Below are 20,388 nucleotides of genomic sequence, written 5' to 3' on the forward strand. Positions count from 1 at the left end.
CGCAAACAGTTAAGTGTTCTTCTTTCCAGATTTCACCCTGAGGGTCCAAAAACAACATCGTAGCTTCCTGGAAGTGAATTGCGCTCTCAGAGACCAGGAGGTCAAGTACGCTATGTTTTTCCCAGCAAAACTCTGGGTTGAATCGGATGGTATGTTGTGGTTCTTCACGAGACCAGAGGACGCCTGGGACTGGCTTGATGGCTGGTGTACAGTTGATAAGCGGTCACACAAATCTACACCGGCGGCCGGCGTGGAGAGTGACCGGCGTCAGCAACGACGGTCCCCTACTCATTCTGACTCAGAGCCCGACGGGGTGAATGCGAACATTGGACAAGTAAGAGGGACTGTCTGCTGAGTCTTTGACTTTCACACTCAGTTGGGGAGTGTTCTACTCCAGCTGTAGTTCTTCCGCGCACTGACTGGAGGAATCAAACTCTTTCTGTATGATCTTTTGTTAACCTGATATGTCAGATGCATATGTTATGTCTTATATTGTGTAACCCAACATTTGTTTAAGTATGTTCCGCCCTCAGGGCTTATTGGCCTGGGCTAGTATTAAGGTTTGTAGATTGTTGCTCTACGGAGTGGGGTCGTTCACGTACCCGAAGTTGATGAGAGGGCGACAGGCACTCTGCAAGTTGCGGGTGGTTCTAGACCTGTGTGCAGGGAGGCAGGGTGGAGGAGTGAGGTCCATACTGGGTGGTGGGTAAGGGGTTTGTTGTTTATGTTTCCTTTGATTTTTGTGTCAGTACATTGGCATGCTTGGTTCTCCTGAAAAGCAAGTGGTCTCACGGAACTCCATTTGAGACGTTCTTGTCCACCGCGTAGCTCTGACCATGGGGTGGAGGGGTGCTTTGGAGGTCCATTGGCTGCTGGGTTCCTCAAGAAGATTTCTTTTCTCAATAAAAGGGTTAGATGGCATCTGGCGTAGCTCTCAACTTTTTGACCTGGAATGTGAACGGCCTGGAGGACAAGATTAAAAGGAGTATAGTGTTGCAGTATATCAAACAGCATGGTTTGGACATTGTGATACTCCAGGAGACGCACTTGGTAGGGAACTCCTGTGGGGCCCTGAACAGATGGTGTTATCGAATGATAGCTCACTCAGGATTTTCTTCAGGCTCGAGTGGGGTGGGGATCCTCCTCCCCTAAGGCTGCCCATATATGATACACAACACCTGGACTGAAGCGCAGGGTAGATACTCAGCTGTCACGGGCACCTGGGAGGGATGAGTCCTTAACCTAGTCTCCATATATTCCCCTCCCTGGGTTACAGCGATTGACATTACCAGACATAGGGACTCTACTATTGGAACTACGCTTAGGAGTGTTGATACGGAGGGGTGACTTCAATTTAACTAAGGATGGCTCTTGGGACCGTCTCCCACCCCGAGATGATCTGCCACAGGGCTCGCAGCTAAACGAGTTTGCCAAAGCCCTCGGCGTCCTGGACATCTGGAGATGGCTGAACCCACTCCATACTCACTTCACGTTCCAGTCGGGGGCACACAATAGCCAGTCTCGAATCCACCACATGTTTACACATGCACAAGACATTGATGCTTTCACTATGTCCAGATGTTTAGCACGAGGAATCTCTGATCACTCACCCATTCTTACGATTTTCAACCTGAAGCATGCCAGGCACCACGGATACCCTTACTATACAACATTGGGCGCTAAAGATACCACACATCAGGGAAGCGCTACTTAAATAGATCGACTACTACTACGCGGGAAATGCGGGGTCCGCTGATTCTGCAGGGACACTTTGGGGAGTGTTTGGCGTGGTTATCAAGGGCAGTGCACCGTCGTTAATGGTAGGAAATAGGACTGAGCGCTCCAGGAGGGTGGTAAAGATGGAGAAAGCTATTTTAACCAGGGAAGAGGCCATTACACACGCCCCTGACCCTGAAGCCCAACATATTTTGAATATGAGACAGCAGGACTATAGGCAACTTCTCTTAAAAGATGCCACAGCGCGCTCCCTAGCCAACCGTCACAGAATCTATGAGCAAGGTGAATGCACGGGTAAACTCCTGGCGTAGCTGGAACGGAGGGAACAAACCTTGAGATGGGTCTATGAGATATCTGGCCCAGATGGAGTACTTCTCACTGACCCCCAACAAATTGCTGACACTTTTGCTGCCCATTTTGAAGCAGACTATAATATATCGGAGACATCTCAGGCACCGTTTTCGGCTGATCTCCTGGCTACTATAAATGTGGTGAGCCTTTCCCCACAAGATAGAGACACCCTGGAAGTGGACATCACTGAGACGGAGATTCAGAAGCACATACAGGATGTCCGTTCCGGCAAAGTGATGGGCCCCAACAGACTCCCATCGAGCTTTTTAAACCCTTGGCTTCTAAATTAGCGCCTCACCTGCTGAACATGTATACTGAATGTTTTGAGTCGGGACTCCTTTCGGCTGACATCCAGACCGCCTCCATTGTGATCGTGCACAAACCAAATAAGCCGGAGGACGACTGTAAAGCCTACCATCCTATCTCCCTCCTCACCGTCGAGGCAAAGATCCTGGCCAATCGACTCCTTCCTTATCACCGGATTGGTCAATCCGGACCAGTCCTGATTTATGCCGGGAAGGAACACAGCCCGAAATGTGCAACAGGTGAACGGGGCCCTTGGTAGACTTGGAACTATCAGCGAAGAGGCGATCTTGCGGTCATTAGATGCCACCATGGCAATTGACACTATTGAATGGGATTTCCTCTTTGCTGTATTAACTCGCATGGAGTTTGGACCTAGGGTAATAAAATGGATCAGGCTGCTGTACACGCAAACTACTGCACACGTCACCGTCAATAAACACCGCTCAGCTACCTTCTCCCTCCGACGGGGCACAAGACAAGGTCGCCCGCAGTCTCCCCTGCTCTTCGCCCTTGAATTGGAACCACTGGCCATCTGGTTATGGGGTGATCCAGAAATACAGGGACTGAAATGGACGGCAGACTACGAAGACCTCATCTCGCTGTACGGGGATGACATTCTTCTCTGTTTGGCCTCTCCTTCACAATCCCTGCGGCGTGTACTTCACATATTCCATATATTTGGCACCCATTCCGGATACAAGATTAAATGGTCTAAATCCCAGATGTATGTGCTATGGGGCAACCCCCCCCCTTCCAGTCCTCGGGGTTATACAATTCCGGTGGCGTCTCAGGGCTTTCACTACCCGAGTATCTTTGTGACCCTGGATACTAACCTATTCTTTGAACAGAACCTGCTGGGACCCCGCCAACATCTCAAACCAGATGCCCTACACTGGCAATCTCTCCTTCTTACTCTCCTGGGGCGGGTGTCAATTTTTAAGATGCTCTCACTCCCGCGCTTCCTCTATGTGTTACAGAACACTCCCATTTCTATCTCAGACTCCTATTTCTCCAAAATAGGACAGCTTTGTGCGGGGACTACTGTGTGAGAACTGTCCACCACGTATAGCAATGAATAAACTCACCATGGGATGGTACAACGGTGGCATAGAATTACCAGACATACGACTTTATTATCAAGCATCACAACTGGCCACAATAATTAGGTTGGTGTTTGGTCCACATGACAACCCAAATTTCCGTACAGATCACTGGCTCCTGGGGCTGGACGGCTACAATAGGGCGCAATACACGAATTTCCGTAAGTTTAACTTGAAAGGCCCGTACGGTTGAGGTCTGGCATGGAATTACGAGGAAGTTGAGTTGGCACAACCGCTTGACTAAAGCAACGCTACTCCGGGGACCAGACATATTGGGACGGCTCAGTAAATCCCGTGGGTATGATAAATGGGACATAATTGGGATATCCACAGTAAGGGACATGTGGGTGAACAGGAAACTAGCCACGTTCGCTGAACTTCAGACTAAGTATCAGTTGACACACACAGACCTTCAGATACCTCCAGATCAGTCATGCCATCTCCACCCCCACCCCCCCCATGCACACTTCAAGGAACAGAGAGGAACGTGCACTTCTCCAGAACTGGAGAATAGCTTTTAATTTTAAGAAGGGCAGCTATTTGGTTGACTCTGTCCTGGACAATACTAACATACATCATTCTCGCAAAGTCACATCACTTGGACATACAGGTGACTGAACGTGCCTGAAGCAAACTCCATATTGGGTAGAGGAGTTGGCCTAACGGCTAGGGCGGCCAACCTCAAATCTGGGGAACTGGGTTCCAGTCTCGGCAATGACGCTGGACATCCTGTGGTTCAGGGAAAATCACTTAATCTCCCAGTGCCTAACAAAAATTAATGTGACCTCATGTAATGCAACTGGTGCTATGTATAGCGCTCTGATACCCGATTCGGGTTAAGTTGGCGCTATATAAAACTCTGAAGAAAAGAAAAAAAAAAGCTCTGCAATGTTTCAATTGTAGTTCATATGCAGGGTGGGAACAATCGTAAACTCTTGAAAGAAGATTAACTGCTGTAGTTTGTGAACAAAGATAACTTATCTGCTCTGCCAGAAGACTTAACTTGTCTCCAATGTAAGAACCTATACCGAACCTGGTAGGGCTCAAAATAATTGGTAAAAATAATTGAAAGATGCTTCAAAGAGCCAAGACCATCCAGGTACTACAAGTTTCATGCAGTCCAGATGACTAGAGAAAGCAAAAGAAAGTGTGGAAAGGACAAGCGTATTCTTCCTCAGGATTATTAGTAATCCTACCTAGCCTCTGATCGTCCAGGTACTTTTAGAGTGCCCTTCAATCACCTTTGTAAGTCCCAAAATACACGCAAAATCTGCTGCGGTCACACCAATGAAATAAGTCCAGTTCTACTGGCTGACTGAGTTAATTCAGATTTTAGGGCAGTTGAATTGTCTCTCTTGCTACTACTGCTATGCACATACCAGTTTACAATCATGAATGATGCCTAAATCTAAAGTCCAGTTCCCATTAAAAACTAGGGAAGCATGATCTTGTGGGAACTCTGATACTCCGAGTAAACCACCCACCATACATACCACAGAAAGGAGGTCTCAAGGTAAACTAGATGCAGCCCTCCATACTATACTAGTTTTATGGGAAATGTTCTACAAAAATTAGTAAGCAAGCATTAAAACGTTTGGGGTAAAAATTGTACACCCCAGAAGGTGCTAGTACCTACTGTTTTCTCTATGCACAACATTTTAACTATTCTTTTTTTTAATTGCTAATCAAAATGCAGGCATCCAAAGTTCTAGTACTGTCTGACCTCAAGCTTTACAAGTGCGATGTATAGTGTAACATGGTATGTGAATTTCGAATGTCCATCATCCTAGTAGAGTAAGCCTTTACTTTGCATCCCTGTGAAAATAGCTTGGTTAACCAATGGGTCAGCACAGCACTGGTACTGGTGACCTTGTTACAGACATCGTTGCTGTCACATTACTCACACAAGATGCTGTCCCAGGAACCCATGAACAGACTTCTAGCTGGTATTCAATGTGAGAGTGAATCGCAGTGCCAATAAAATCACAATTGGGAAGTGAAATTGCCCAAGTTACAAGAGTGCATCTTTTGAGAGAGGGGGTAAGTCAGTCTTCGTTAGTGTATCTATTTGTGTGCACACAAGTATTACGTATTCAGCAAAATTACTCTTCAGGTTGCATACCTCAGTTAATTTACCACAAATTGTACATCTTGACTTGTTCAAATTCTTTGCAGAATTTTGTTTATCTTCATAGAGTGACAAGCAGGATGTGCTGCAGAACTCCTGAAAGGACTCACTGGAATCAACTTGAGCAACTATGGTACCTTTCATCGTTGTTATGTCCCTAAAAGAGAAGGTGCTATGTTAGAAAAACTTACATTTTCCTTTGGAGTGATCCATCAGCTTAAACAAAGCAACATCTTAAGAACTAGAGTGAATACATACATATGACTCATTCTTCAGGTTCTAAATGCACAGGATACAGTAAGAACTATTTCTTATAAGTCTAATGAATGCTACATAAAAGTCTAGCCATTTTTACAAAAAATCTACATTATTTTAGTAATATAAGCAAAAAACGAAGTGGTGAAATCTATGCAGATACATTAATCTACTGATTGCGAATATATTTTCTTAAATACAAAAAAAGCAATGGAGTGTCTTGAATTCATAAAATACACTGGAAATCACCCTGGGTAGCACTCCATACAATTATGGTTAACCTGGTCAGAACAGTTACAGAAGAGGATGAGCAATATGAACAGGAGTATAGTTTGCCCCAAAAAGAGCTGGTTGAAGCTTAAACTGATAGACCACACCTTCCCTGAATTCGAACATAAACCGAAGCCTTTCCACGTGCATTTTTAGCGCGTTGGTCTAATTTATGTGCAGCAGTTCCTATGTCATAATGAGCTTGGGACAAGTATCTCACAATGTCTCCATCACTTCTACAAAAACGTAATTAGCATGAAACAAATGCTGGGGTTGTGGGCATAGATGCCTACACTGCAAATTCCTCTGGGTAGCACAACATTATTCTTGCCAGAGGGAACACATCACTGGGGTTGTAAGCTGAATGTTAAATTATCAAGTAAATAGATACATTTCTTAAATCAAGAAAGTGATACTCACCTGCAATACTAGTTCTCAGCAATATCTGTCCAGATATGCATTGTATTACAATTCTTCGCAATTGTGGCTAGTTCCGAAAAACCTAATACTTACCCACTGCATTACTAAGCCATATGCCCCCTACAAGTCAAACCACATCTAACACCCAGCACTTAAGGCCTTATTCGCCCCTCCAAAATCCTATTCGATCCAATTTTGAACCCCTCCTTCCAGGTTGGGGACTGTAGACTAATTTCGGATCTGTTTACAAGAAATTAGCAAAAATTTAGCCTTTTTTTCAAATCACTCATATGAGCTTTTTTACTTTTTCTTTTTAAAGTTGCAATTAGTGGCAAATAAAAAGCAAATCGGTGGCTAGGGCTCCTGTGTGGCCCAATAAGATGACTAACCGTGACAGAGGAACAAACAAATTAGACCAGCTAGTGACAGCGGACCGGACCATCGTACCTCAGACGACTCGAGACGTGGAACACCCTCCCAATTCAGCATACGGCAGACCGAAGACCTTCTAACCTTCAGGAGACTCCTTAAGACCTGGCTCTTCGAACGGTAGCAGCATTCCCCCCCACTAGCGCTTTGAGACCCTCACAGGTATGTAGTGCGCTTTTCAAATGCTATGATTGATTGATTGATTGGATTGATTGATTGACATCCAGTCTCATCTCTGACCAATGCCACCTGGTAGGCGCAGTGGATGAGTAAGGTCTGACAAACATCAGGAATGAGGAATGCATCCTACATCAGAGGAGACTACATGGTATGACAGTTCTAAAACTATCTGCACAAAGCCTGAAGATAGAAGCACTGGAGCAGGAATAAAAAGAAGTAACCTGTGCGCTATTAGCCGAGCATCAGCAACCCTTAAAGCCAGTAAGCAAGTATTCACCCCCTTATAACTGTGAACCTTTGAGCGCTGTGCAGAACACCTTGAGGGAAGTGCCAGAAACATGAGGGACTGGCACAGGGGATGCCTCTGCTGTGATGTGTGGCACCAAGTGCCCTGTAGATGACTGCAGGAGGATTAAGGCTCCAAAAGAGTTAGAGGAGTCACAAGCTGAAGTACAGCAGGGTCCTGGGCTATTCTGTGGTCCGCCATACTGCAAGCTGGCTATACTGCCGCCTGACACATCTGCAAGTGGCAGATGAGACCCTTTGACCGCGACTCTTTGTCGGACAACCTGTTGAGCAGAACAGGCTTAAGAGATTGGCACAAGGATAAAGCGGTTACTACATGGTGAGAAAAGGAGGGGGGCTTGGCGCATCAAGACAGCTGTCGCACTCAGCACTCCACTCCACTCCACTCCACTCCACTCCACTCCACTCCACTCCACTCCACTCCACTCCACTCCACTCCACTCCACTCCACTCCACTCCACTCCACTCCACTCCACTCCACTCCACTCCACTCCACTCCACTCCACTCCACTCCACTCCACTCCACTCCACTCCACTCCACTCCACTCCACTCCACTCCACTCCACTCCCAGCTCCGGATGCGGGTATGCCCGCACCTAAGATGTCGGTGAATGCTCCATGAGGCTTCCCTTTTCAGCGACGGAGGCGCGGCCTCGCTCGGCCGTGGACGGAGATCCCAGCGGCGGACTCCTGTTTTCTTGTGGAGTCCCTGCTGCCATGTATATCAGATGCCTGGCGGTCCTGCATCGGGCCTGAGGTGCGTCCTTTCATCCCTCACCCAGCCGAACCTATGAAGCACCTGAAGCCGCAGCTCGCCTGAGGCGCGGGAGCCGGGAAGCCCGGACGTTTTGGCTGCTACTTCGAGCAGAGGGGTCTTGGATCCTGCAGCCTTCAGACCACATACGGACCAGCGCTTGTGCCCACAGTGACCCCCCGCCCGGCTCCTACCACGGGTGGGGGCTGACTGGGGCAAAGAGTGTCTCCCAAGGGCCTGTCTTTGATGCGACTGTTGCTGCGACCTATCAGCCAGCCCAGGCCCGGTTCCGGTCTTGAGCTGCAGCCACGGAAATCATTTTGAGCCTTTCTCCCCTCTTGCAGCGGGAGTGCGTCCAGCGTTCGGGTCTTGCGGGTGCCAGTGCCTCCATGTCGGAAATGCCTGGTGCTCTGATTGGGACCCCCCTGGCCTGGACAACGGATAGTGGTTCCTCGGCCCCTGCTGGGACCACCACACTTCCCACAATCAATCTCATATGCCCCTGAGACCAGCCTTCACCGCCCGGCCTGGAGGGTGGGTGCCCTGTGGCCGGCTGGCCAGCAGCCACACCCTCTTCCTGCGCCTGGAGGGGGCCCTCTGTCGCCCACCACTGAGATTCTGGCCTGGGTCTGCGAGATCTGTCCACCTGGATTCGCGCTACTGGCTTTGCGCCCCTAGCTGGGGTGATACACCAGATCTGGGAGCCGCCAGCTGAGAGGCGGAATCGCCACACTAATCTGGCGACGGGTCCTGGGCGCGGGCCCTCTCCGCAGCTTCCATTCCCCCGCCCTGCAGCGTCCAGGAAACCACTGTTAAACTCTGCCGCTTCAGACGGCTGAAATGCCAGAAACCGGTCCTCGGAAGCTTGTTTCCGGTCCAGGGAAGGCATGGCTTGGCAGTTCGGGTTGGACTGTTCCCATGAGGCACAGGGTCAGACTGATTTGCATATGGCCATGTCTGCACTGGGGTGGCAGAGGGGGCTAAAGAACGGTGATGGATTAAACCCAGATCTTTGACTGGGTGTGAGTGTTTAATTGGTTCAGATGCTCAGTCCATCACCACCCCCTTTTTTACCACTGAGGCCAGGCAGCCTGTTTTGACTCTCTGCAGCACCCTATGACCCACGACAAGGAACGTACCGTCGGCCGCAACCACCGAGTGGCATGGAGTCTACGGCGCTGGACCTCCTGCTGATACTTCGTTCCGCGCCACCCCCGGGGTGCCTGGTCGGACCCTGCAGGCCCTAGATCGAGACGACTCCCCGCGCCCTGCCTGCCGTTAAATTGCGGTGCCTGGGTATGGCGGCCGACCTGCTGTGGTGGGAGCCACCCCCCTCCTCCCTTGGTGCTTGAGTGGGGCGTGAGGTGTGTTGCGACTGCTGGTTTGGGTAGTGGTGGCTCTATTTGTGTGGGGTGTCCCTCCTGGAAAACCTAATGTTGGACAGTGGCAAACAGCTGTGGCCCACCCGGTAGATCTCGGCCGTTACATCGAGTGGCAGTGTCCTTGTGGCCATGGCTTGCCCCAGTTCCCTCCCCCCCCCAGACACTGAGGGATCCCTCACTTGGCCATCAGGAGTTTGACTTCGGTCCCTCTGCTCCAATGGGCCCGTAGGTCCTGGACTGCCACCAACCTTACCCCCTGTAGACCAGTGCGCCTGGAGCTCTCTCCGATGTTTGCGGGGGTCCCCTGCAGGGACATCTGTGGTGGTCGCGGAGCGGGCGGCCTAGACGTGCCTTGCCCGCCTTCTCTCCTACTTCGCCTCCACTGGCTTGCCTGACCGCCCGGATCCCAAGCTCCATGCTCTTTGTTAGAGGGTAGCCATGGCTACTGCCTGGATTAAAGAAGCGGAATCCTGCGTATCTGCCGTAGAGGAAGACGGCCATCAGCTTAAGCTCCAGGTGACCGAACTCCAGTCACAGACACAGGAGCCGCATCGGCGGACCAAGGATGATGAAAACCGAGCCAGTCGTAACAATCTTCACATGATTGGTTTTTCCGAGGGCGTAAAACCGGGACAGGCGGCGGACTACACGGAGCGCTGGCTACGCTCCTGGATGCCCGAGGGCTCTCTCTTTCCTGGTTCACGGTCGAGAGGGTACATCGTTCGCTTGCTCCCCGCCGGGCACCGTTTCCAGACCAATCATCCTGCGGATCCTCAACTTCAAGGACAGAGTCGCTATCCTGGCAGAGTCTCGTAAAAAGCAGCCTCTCAAAACATGAGAACCTGACGATAATGGTTTTTCCTGACTACACTCGAGAGGTTCAAACCCAACGTCGTTCCTTTGGTGAGGTCAAGCAAAAGCTACGCTTGCTTAACATCCAGTATAAGCTCCTCTTTCTGGCTTGTTTGCGAGTGGTTTTCCAAGACAAATTCCCTCTTACTTGACACGCCTGAGGAGGCATGGACATGGGCAACAGAGGAACGTCCGTTGAGGCTGAATACCCAGGACCCAGCACCATCCAGCGGCAATGAGGGCGCCCGGCGGGGCATGCCGATCCTCCGATCACGACGCAGGCACTTCTGTAGGCGCAGGGCCCAAAGGAGCGCACACTCAGACTAGTCGGTGGGCCCTTCGCGGGGGAACACATCCGAGCCACCTGGAGAGACCTCTTCTGCTAGGCGGCGCTCCAGCTCCTAAGGCTGCTCCGACCCCAGAACTGCTTCACCTCGGCCACCCTTGCTGGTATCCCAGTACTAAACAGAGAAAGTAATCGTAACTGTACTTACCAATAACATGAATTTTCTTCCATAGAATCCATTGACTGTTTTTCTGTGAAAATTCTTCTAAGTGTCGATTTTTGCAAACTACAAATATTCATTAAAAACCGTGCCAACTACCAAAACGTAATTACTTACCTGTCTTAGGTAGAGATCCCAGTACTGAACCTAGGAGTCCAGTACTGGATTACAAAAGTAACTGGAACCTACATAACCTGTAACTTGACATTCCTTCCATAGGATAACATTGCTTGGTTTTCACTGAAAAGTTTCTGTCAACTTTGAAAAGACATTTATATTCTTTAAAAATCACAACTGTAACCAAAACGCTTTTACTTAACTGTTTGCAGCTTATGTCCCGATACTGAATCCAGGATCCAGTCCTGTGGTAATCCATACAGTAATCTATTGCATTTATGTAGAAAAACCCATTGAGCTCAATGTAAAATTGTGTTTAAAATTGTGTTGCCGGGGGGGCGTGGCCAAGATGGCGGGGTGAGCGGACGCTTCTTCCCGCAGCTCCTCCGGCCCGACTAGGCCCGAGCCCTTTATCAACAGCTTCTCTCCCCCCGCTGGAGCTCAGCGGCCGCGAGAAGGGTGGCGGAGACCTTGGTGCATGCACGGGTGTTAAAATTTAGTCCCAAGTGCCGTTGTAGAAGACTACTGGAGCAATGGCGAATTGACTGCGGAGCACCACTGAGCCAAGGCGGAGCGAGTTGCCGGACGCAAGGTCCTGGGCGAGCCCCGGCACGGGGGCTTCGGCTGAACAGCGTGGCGTCTGTTTACCTCTTTGCAGCGGCTCTGTTCCTTTGAAGCTGGTGAGCCGGACGACCAGCCTGCGAGAGACGCCGCGGGGAGAGACGGTCGCTGCCTGAGCATAGTGACACTCGAGACCGCGGCTGCGGCCTGGTACGCCACACGCTCCCCGGTCCCGTATCAAGTTGAGGAGTACGGAACGGAGAGGCAGGACACTCGACCCCCCTACGGATCGAGGGGCCCCGGAGGGGACTCATTGTTGTGGCCCTGAGACTGAATGCAATCCGGGCAGTGGCCATCGGAATCGGAGGGTCTTCTTGGAAACGCCCAGCCGCCATTTTGTCCCCGAGAAGGCGATGGAGGCGAGCCCCTGAGGTAGCGGCCTGGGTTACTACGCGCCCCCCCGGCCCCGAGCGGAGCGCCCAGCAAAGGTGTGGTTCAGTTGGCAGTGCCACGGACCAGGAGGTCTCTGAATTGGCCGGCAGTCTGGACATTGGTTGGAGATGTAGGAGGGTCTATACAGTGGCGCCCGGCCGCCATTTTGTTCTCGAAAGTACGGAACACACGACGGCCCTGCTATATCGGGCTCTCACCTCGATCGCACCTTGCCCATAAGTGGAGACCCAGCAACGCCGGGACCAGCTGTCTACAGCCCGGAATTACCTCTTCCATTGAGCGGCGTGCTGTGGTCCACGGTGTGCAAATGGCGAGCGGCCGGAACGTGAAGAAAGGAGATCGCACGCTCCCGGACATGCTCAGCAGGGCCCAGCAACAGCGTGATAGGGCACAGCCGTCCCCGAGCTCTTCCAGAAACTCAGGAGAACCGGCTGGGAGGGAGCCCCCGGTCACGAGATCTTTCATGGAGGCCCTGTTTAGTTCGCTCAAAGAGGACTTTGAGACACTAAAGCAGGAAGTGGCCAGCGAGGTGCGCGAGGTTCGCAGTGAAGTGGAGGGCCTTGGTGAGCGGATGGAAACGGTGGAGACAGCGGCCCACCGGAGGGATGAGGAGATTGTCCACCTACAACAGGAAGTACTCCGCCTCAGGGAACAGCATGTGGACCTCCAAGCGCACAATGAAGACCTGGAGAACAGGTCGAGACGGAATAACATACGGGTCCGGGGAGTCCCGTCCGCTGAAGAGGGAGCTGATGTTGCTGGCTACCTGAGGGACATGTTCAGAGAGATCCTGGGTGAGCCAGCGGACTTCCCGATCCGGATTGATAGGGCCCACAGGGTCGGCCGTCAGCGACAATCGGCGGCGCCTCCACCGGACATTTTGGCCTACCTTCCGGATTTCCTAGTAAAGGAGCGCATAATGGCGGAGGCCCGCAAGAAGCAACCGCTGACCTTCCGTGAATGGCCCGTCGCGCTGTTTCAAGACTTGTCTGCCATCACGTTGCAAAAACGCAGGGCCTTCAAGATTGCGACGGACTTTGAGGGAGCATGAAACACCATACTCTTGGGGGCATCCCGTTCGCCTTATCTTTCGCTGGAACGGCGTGATGCACCAATTGCGCTCCTTGCAGGACGTCGGTGGGGTCCTGGGTCTCACAGCTACGGAGGAGGGTGAGGCGACGCCGGGCCGGAGACGCTCAGAGCGAGGAGGACGACGGCGGACGGCAAGAAGGAGATCGGTGGCTAGCGCTGGAAGGCCGGATTCACCTACCATCAGAGCGGAAATGGCCAACGCGATGAGAGGCGGCCAGGGAATCTGCTGCCACGAACGGTGTAGCCTTGACGGCGTAGAAACGCTGCGGGGGGAGAAGGACATAGCTTCTGATGATGACAGGTTTGGGGCTGGAGGGGGGTTGAGGGGGAGGCGGGAAGAACGAGTGGCCGGACGTCCACTTTCTGTACTTTCCACGGACTTGTCGGTTTTGGGACATGACCGGGACATTGGGTTGTTCGAGTTTGGGTAGGGGGTTGGCCAGTTGCCACGGGGTTGGCTCGGGGGAAGTTGGGGGGAGGGGGGGAAATCGTCCAGTATCTTATATATTATTGCATTATTTCACTTTAGCTCCCCTGCGCTGCCGTCCCGTGCCCTACCCTCCCCGATTGGGTGCCCACGGCTTAGCGCACACTGTCCTTCAGGAATATGGCGACACTGAAAGTAGTAACCCTTAATGTTAAGGGATTGAACAATCCAGTCAAACGGAGGGCAATCTTGTCTTTGTTGGAGGGGACACAAGCAGACATTTGTCTCCTGCAGGAAACCCACTTGTTAACACAGGACTGTCATAGGATGCGTTCTCGCAAGTTTCCCACACAGTTTTTCTCTTCCACTACCTCTAAGAAAGCGGGGGTGGCCATATTGATAGCAAGTTCCTTCAGGGGGGAGGTGCTGTACAAATTCGCAGAACAAAAGGGGAGGCTGTTGGCGTATCGCCTCAAGCTGGGAGATGTGACGTTCACTATTGGCTCTTTGTACAGCCCGAACGACCACCAGGAGCGCTTTCTAGACTCGGCGCTGGTGGACGTGACTGCCTCCCCGGACAGACATGTCATTCTAGGGGGTGATTTGAACATAGTTTTTGATTCCACACTTGATAGGTCCGCGCAGAGACACCCGCAAACTGGGGAACTTTCACAGGCAGGAAAGGCTTGGCTCGCTGATCTGGACCTGCATGACCTCTGGCGCACACTGCACCCCACGAGTAGGGACTATTCTTACTATTCACATGCACACCGGACATATGCACGGTTGGACCACTTGTTGGTCAGCGGACAGATGTGTGCCTCCGCTACGACGGCGGACATAGGGGTCCTCTCATTATCCGATCACGCGCCGGTCGCGGGTACATTTGTGCTCCCACCGGTCTCCCCCTCCCGCGGTGTCTGGCGCCTTAGGGACACCCGCTTACATAAAGAAACTGTTGTGAAACACATTGAGGAGTCGATCCGAGAGTACCAAACACAACAATAACTCAGACACCTCGCTAGCGACACAGTGGGCGGCGTTGAAGGCGGTCCTGAGAGGGGAGTTAATTCTATCTCCTCGGCAGAGAACAAGGAGAGACAGCGCAAGAGGGAGGAGCTGACTTCCAAAGTTAGAGAACTGGAGCATGTACATCGCCGTACGGAGGGCCCCTAGGATATGGAAACAGTTGAAGGCTGCTAGGAAACTCTTATCAGCGTTAGACATGGACAGGGCCGAATACGCGGCGCTGCGCCTGAAACACGCGTTTTGCACGGGAGGGGATAGGTGTGGTAAACTCCTGGCGAATAGGCTTCGTATGGCGTAACCTGGTAAAGGAACTGCTAGATTCTGATGGGGTGGCGGTCTCTGAAGACGCAGCGGTAGCGGAGGTGTTCCGTAGGTTCTATGAAGACCTTTACACAGGGGAGCCCCCTTTGCCGCAAGATACTGCGGACTATCTGGAGTCGGTGGCCCTTCCGGCCCTGGACACAGCGCAGGCGGAGCACCTGGAACGTAGTATTCACGTAGAGGAGGTGATAGCCGCCATCTCCAGGCTCAAGCATGGGAAGGCCCCGGGCCCGGACGGTTACACGTCCTTGTTTTATAAGACCTTTTGCCCGGTTGTGGCACCTATCCTTGCCCGCTTATTCAACTCCTTCTCTGCACCGGGAGCCATTCCGCCGGACCTATTAAGAGCAACGGTCTCGGTAATTCCGAAACCAGGGAAGGACCGGACCCTCTGCGGCTCGTACAGGCCAATATCCCTCCTGAATGTTGACCTAAAGCTATATACAGGGATTCTGGAGTCTAGACTGGCTTTACATCTGCCGGGCCTAGTAGAGGCTGATCAGGCTGGATTTGTCCCAGGTCGACAAACAGTCGATAATACCAAGAGAGTGGTGCACGTCTTGGAGAAGGCCTCACGGATTCAGGGAGAGAGAATGTTGCTGGCGGTGGACGCGGAGAAAGCATTTGATCGCGTTCATTGGCCCTATCTTGAACAGGTGCTCCGGAAGATGGGTATTGGAGAGAAGTTCTGTTCGATGGTTTTTAATTGCTACAAGTCCCCTTCGGCTACAGTTAGGGTTAATGGCTGCAGCTCCCGCAGCTTCGAGATAGAAAGGGGTACTAAACAAGGGTGCCCGCTTTCCCCACTTCTCTTTGCCCTTTATATGGAGCCGTTTGCCCAGAGGATTCGCCAGAACCCAGATGCGATAGGGGTTAAGATGGGGCGATATGTCCATACGGTTAGTCTCTATGCGGACGATGTCCTATTGACCCTGGATGACCCGACGTGGGCCCTCCCGGCATGCATTAAGGAACTGGATGATTTCTCGAAAGTGGCGGGCTTCAAGATGAACATGGGCAAGTCAGCGGCCTTGGATGTGTCCCTGACTGCGGATATGAGACGAGATCTGCAGAGGCTTTTTCCTATGCAGTGGTCGTCATCCCTGGTACCTTACCTGGGGATTCTGTTAGCACCGACGTTGCCAGCAATGGTAGCGGCCAATTACGCATCTCTGGGCAGGAAAATCAAGGAAGAGCTAGCCCGCTGGGAAAAAGTAATGTTGTCCTGGCTCAGCAGAATAGCTGCGGTCAAGATGACGGTCTTGCCCCAGATCTTGTATCTCTTTCGGGCCTTACCGCTCCAACCGCCTACGGGATGGATCAGACAGACGCAAGCAGATATTGCACGTTTCATCTGGCAAGGCCGCAAGCCGAGAATGAAGAGGGTTCTCTCCACACTGGCCCCGGAGGCCTTGGCATCCCAGATCTCCGGAAATACTTTCAGGCAGCGCAGTTGCGCTACTTGGTGGAATGGAGCAAATGGGAATCTGACAAGCATCGGCTCTTTCAGGACCAGGAGGTGCCATTCTTGCGGCGGATCCACCGCCCCCCCCCAACCTATACGCTTCCTATGTCACGCGAGTTCCCTTGAGAGTGTGGGACGCTGTTAATGAAGTTCACGACCTCACCACATTCCCCTCGCCTTTCACGCCGATAGTGGAGAAGGAGTAGTTTCTGTCCTGTAACTCCAGTTCTGTAGTAGGGGTATCTCTGTTATAGTCATATTCTAGTGAATAGTCCCGCCCATGTGCGTGGACCCCGGCAATCAAAAAATAATCTCTTAAGTTGTCAAAATAATGCAGACACTGCAAATACACTTAAGAGAGAATTTAAAGACAAATAATGCAGCCTATATCCACAGGCTACACTGTCCAGTACTTCAACTAGAAATTCCACCAAAAAAACACCACACACAGCACAGCCTGCCAGTTTCTACCATAGAGAAACTTGCCTCCCCCAGTCAAAGACTCTGGAATGATAGAGAGGAAGGTAGGGACAGACAAGCCCCATAGGCTGCCATTATGTGGCTTAAATAGGATACTGTGCCTTTAAGAGAACTTTCCAGAACTTCTACCAGTATCCCAGAATGCATAGCAGGTCCCTCTACTTTCAGTTCTTTTTGAAGGCTAAGCACGCCAGACCTGTCGCATTCTTTACATGATGAAATATCTCCACCGGGGAGGAGGGCGGGCGCTTATGACTATAACAGAGATACCCCTACTACAGAACTGGAGTTACAGGACAGAAACTACTCCTTCTTTAGTAGGGGATCTCTGTGTATAGTCATAATCTAGTGAATAGAATGGCAAGCCCATCCCCACACCAAAGCGGCGGTGGAGAATAATACATAACGCCACTACTGTGCGAACAAATTCCGCAGCGAAGCCTGCCCAACCCGAGCGTCTGCCCTGGCGTCAGTGTCCAGGCAGTAATGCTTAGCAAAGGTATGAACCGACTTCCAAGTGGCTGCCTTGCAGATTTCAGCAATCGGCACGTTACGGAGCAGAGCCGTCGTGGCAGCTTTGCCCCTGGTGGAATGAGCCTTAGGCTTACCTCCTAAGGTCTTATTAGCCTTCTGATAACACAATTGTATGCAGGACACAATCCACCTAGAGATGGACTGCTTAGAGGTCGCAAGACCCGTCCTGACCGATCCATAATTGATAAACAACTGGTCAGACCTACGAATATCTTTGGTTTTATCCAGATAAAATTTCAACACCCTCCTAACATCCAGGGAATGGAGAGACCTCTCCGCTGGGGATGAAGGGTTCTGAAAAAACGTAGGCAAAGTTATAGTCTGGTTGACATGAAAATCAGAAATAACCTTGGGAAGAAATTTAGGGTGAGTACGCATAACAACCTTAGCAGCATGAAATACAGTATAAGGTTCATTACAACACAACGCCTGAATTTCACTCACCCTGCGGGCCAATGTAATGGCCACGAGGAACGCCGCCTTCCAGGACAGGTGCTGCAACGAAGCCTTATGAATAGGTTCAAAAGGCTCCTTCATCAATCTGGACAGCACCACATTCAATTCCCATGAAGGCGAGGGAAGCCTGACAGGAGGGAATACTTTCTTCAATCCTTCCAGAAAATCTTTGATCACGGGTATCTGGAAAAAGGAAGTCTGTGAAGGGCATTTCCTGTAGGCAGTCAATGCAGCCAGATGAACCTTAATGGAATGCACATTAAGGCCAGACTGCGCCAAATGTAAAAGGTAAGGAAGGATGACATCTTCCTTACAGGTCGTAGGATCATGGTTCTTAGACTGGCACCAGATACAAAACCTCTTCCACTTGTAAGCATATGAAGTCCGAGTGGAAGGTCTCTTAGACTCCTTCAGTATGTCCATGCAATCATCGGGCAGATTCAGATGGCCATATTGCACTATCTCAGGAGCCATGCCGCCAAACTCAAAGACGAGAGGTTGGGGTGTAACATCCGTCCCCCGAACTTCGTGAGAAGGTCCGGCCTGCACGGCAACCGAATGTGAGGAAGGAGAGACCGGTGAAGTAGGTCCATGAACCACCACTGCCTGGGCCACTCCGGGGCGATGAGTATCATCCGAGCTCTGGATCGGGCCAGCTTGATGAGCACCGCCGGAATCAGGGGAATGGGAGGAAAGGCGTACAGAAAGCTGTTCGTCCAGTCGATCCATAACGCATTCCCCAGCGTCCCTTGCTGGAAGTACCTGGAGGCGAAGTCTCTGCACTTGCTGTTTTCGGCGGTGGCGAACAAATCTACGTCTGGAGTTCCCCACCTTGCGAAGACTTCTCCTAGTACTTCGTCGTTTATGACCCATTCGTGGTTTTCCTGAACCAGTCTGCTCAGTGCGTCTGCCTGAACATTCTGCACACCTGGCAGATGGGTGGCAGTTATCGTCAGTCCTCTGGCTAGGAGCCAGTGCCAGATCGTCTGCGCCTCCTGTGACAGAGTGCGCGATCTCAAGCCCCCCTGCTTGTTGAGGTAATACATCGTGGTGGTATTGTCCGTCTGTACAAGCAGAGAGTTGGTCTGGAAGGACGGAAGAAAGGCCTTCAGCGCCAAGTGAACAGCCCTGAGTTCCAGGAAATTGATGCGATACGTGGCCTCCATCGGTGACCACGTGCCTTGAATCTGTAGAATCCCGGAGTGCGCTCCCCATCCCAGAAGAGACGCATCCGTCACGACAGTCTGCGTGGGAATGTCCTTGTGAAAGGGAACCCCTCTGAGGAGATTCTCCGCCGAACACCACCACTTCAGAGACTGAAGAGCATGCAGCGACAGTCGAATCTTGTCGTCCCAAGATCCTTTCCTCTGATCCCACTGGTCCTCCAAGCACTCCTGCAGTGGTCTCATGTGCAGCCGTGCGTGTGGCGTCAGGAAGATACAAGAGGCCATCAATCCCAGTAGAGAAGACACCGTCCTCACTGTTGTAGATGGAGTCATCATAAGAGCCTGAGCCTTCCGAAGGAGTGATAATCGTCGCTCTTCCGAAGGAGACACGCTTGCTGACAGCGTATTGATGGAGGCTCCCAAGTACTGTATGCATTGGACCGGAGTCGGGACAGACTTGGCCATGTTGAAGTGCAGCCCCAGCTTGTTCAAGAGAAAGCATGTCTTCTGGAAGTGTGCTCGCGCTTCCGAGAAGGAGGATGCCTTGATCAACCAATCGTCCGAGTACGGGTAGACAAACACCTTGTTCTTCCTCAGGTGTGCTGCTACCACCGCCATGCACTTCGAGAACGTCCTTGGTGCAGACTTCAGCCCGAATGGGAGTACTGTGTATTGATAGTGATTGGTGCCGACTTGGAACCGCAGGAACTTCCTGTGTTTGTGTGCAATGGGCACATGGAAGTAAGCATCCTGTAGGTCTATAGCACATAGCCAGTCTCCCTGTTGCAACGGAGGGTAAATCTGGTGCAACGACAGCATGCGAAATTTTTCCCTGCGAATCCATTTGTTTGCCTGTCGCTAATCCAGAATAGGCCTGAACTCGTTCTTGTCCTTCTTGCGAACCAGAAAGAACCGGGAGTACAGACCTCTCCCTCTCTGAGACAGAGGTACGTCTTCTATCGCCCTTTTCCTCAACAGGATATCCGCTTCCGCCTGAAGCTCGCGCAGCTGAAACTGCGAGCTGACCGGTGGAATAGCTGGAGGAGGGCTGGTGAACCGAAGACTATATCCATTGCAAACAATATTCAGCACCCACTTGTCCTGAGTAATTTTTCTCCACTCTGCCAGAAAAAATTGAATGCTTCCCCCTACCGGAGTGGGTAACGGATCCGGGGGAAGGGGCGGTACTGCTTTTTGGTCTCTTTAGGCTTCTCCAGGCCCACAGCCGTTAGCGTCTCGGCCTCTGCCTTCATGCGGGCCATTTCATCGTCCGCATGCTTCCCGAAGAGGGTCTCCCCGGAGAACGGTAGA

At 51.5% G+C, this 20,388-nt stretch overlaps 1 protein-coding gene across 1 annotated transcript in view; it reads right to left on the reverse strand.

The window, feature by feature from the left end:
• The window catches only part of LOC147663691 (zinc finger MYM-type protein 2-like), a 578,556-nt gene that overhangs the window by 411,816 nt on the left and 146,352 nt on the right, over positions 1-20,388 (reverse strand). The window contains exon 4 of the mRNA XM_086950262.1: positions 5,617-5,779. Coding sequence (XP_086806388.1) covers positions 5,617-5,779 — 163 coding nt within the window. The remainder of the gene's footprint in view (positions 1-5,616; positions 5,780-20,388) is intronic.

Source organism: Lissotriton vulgaris, unplaced genomic scaffold (genome assembly GCF_964263255.1).
Source record: "Lissotriton vulgaris unplaced genomic scaffold, aLisVul1.2 SCAFFOLD_1159, whole genome shotgun sequence".
NCBI classification, from domain to species: domain Eukaryota; kingdom Metazoa; phylum Chordata; class Amphibia; order Caudata; family Salamandridae; genus Lissotriton; species Lissotriton vulgaris.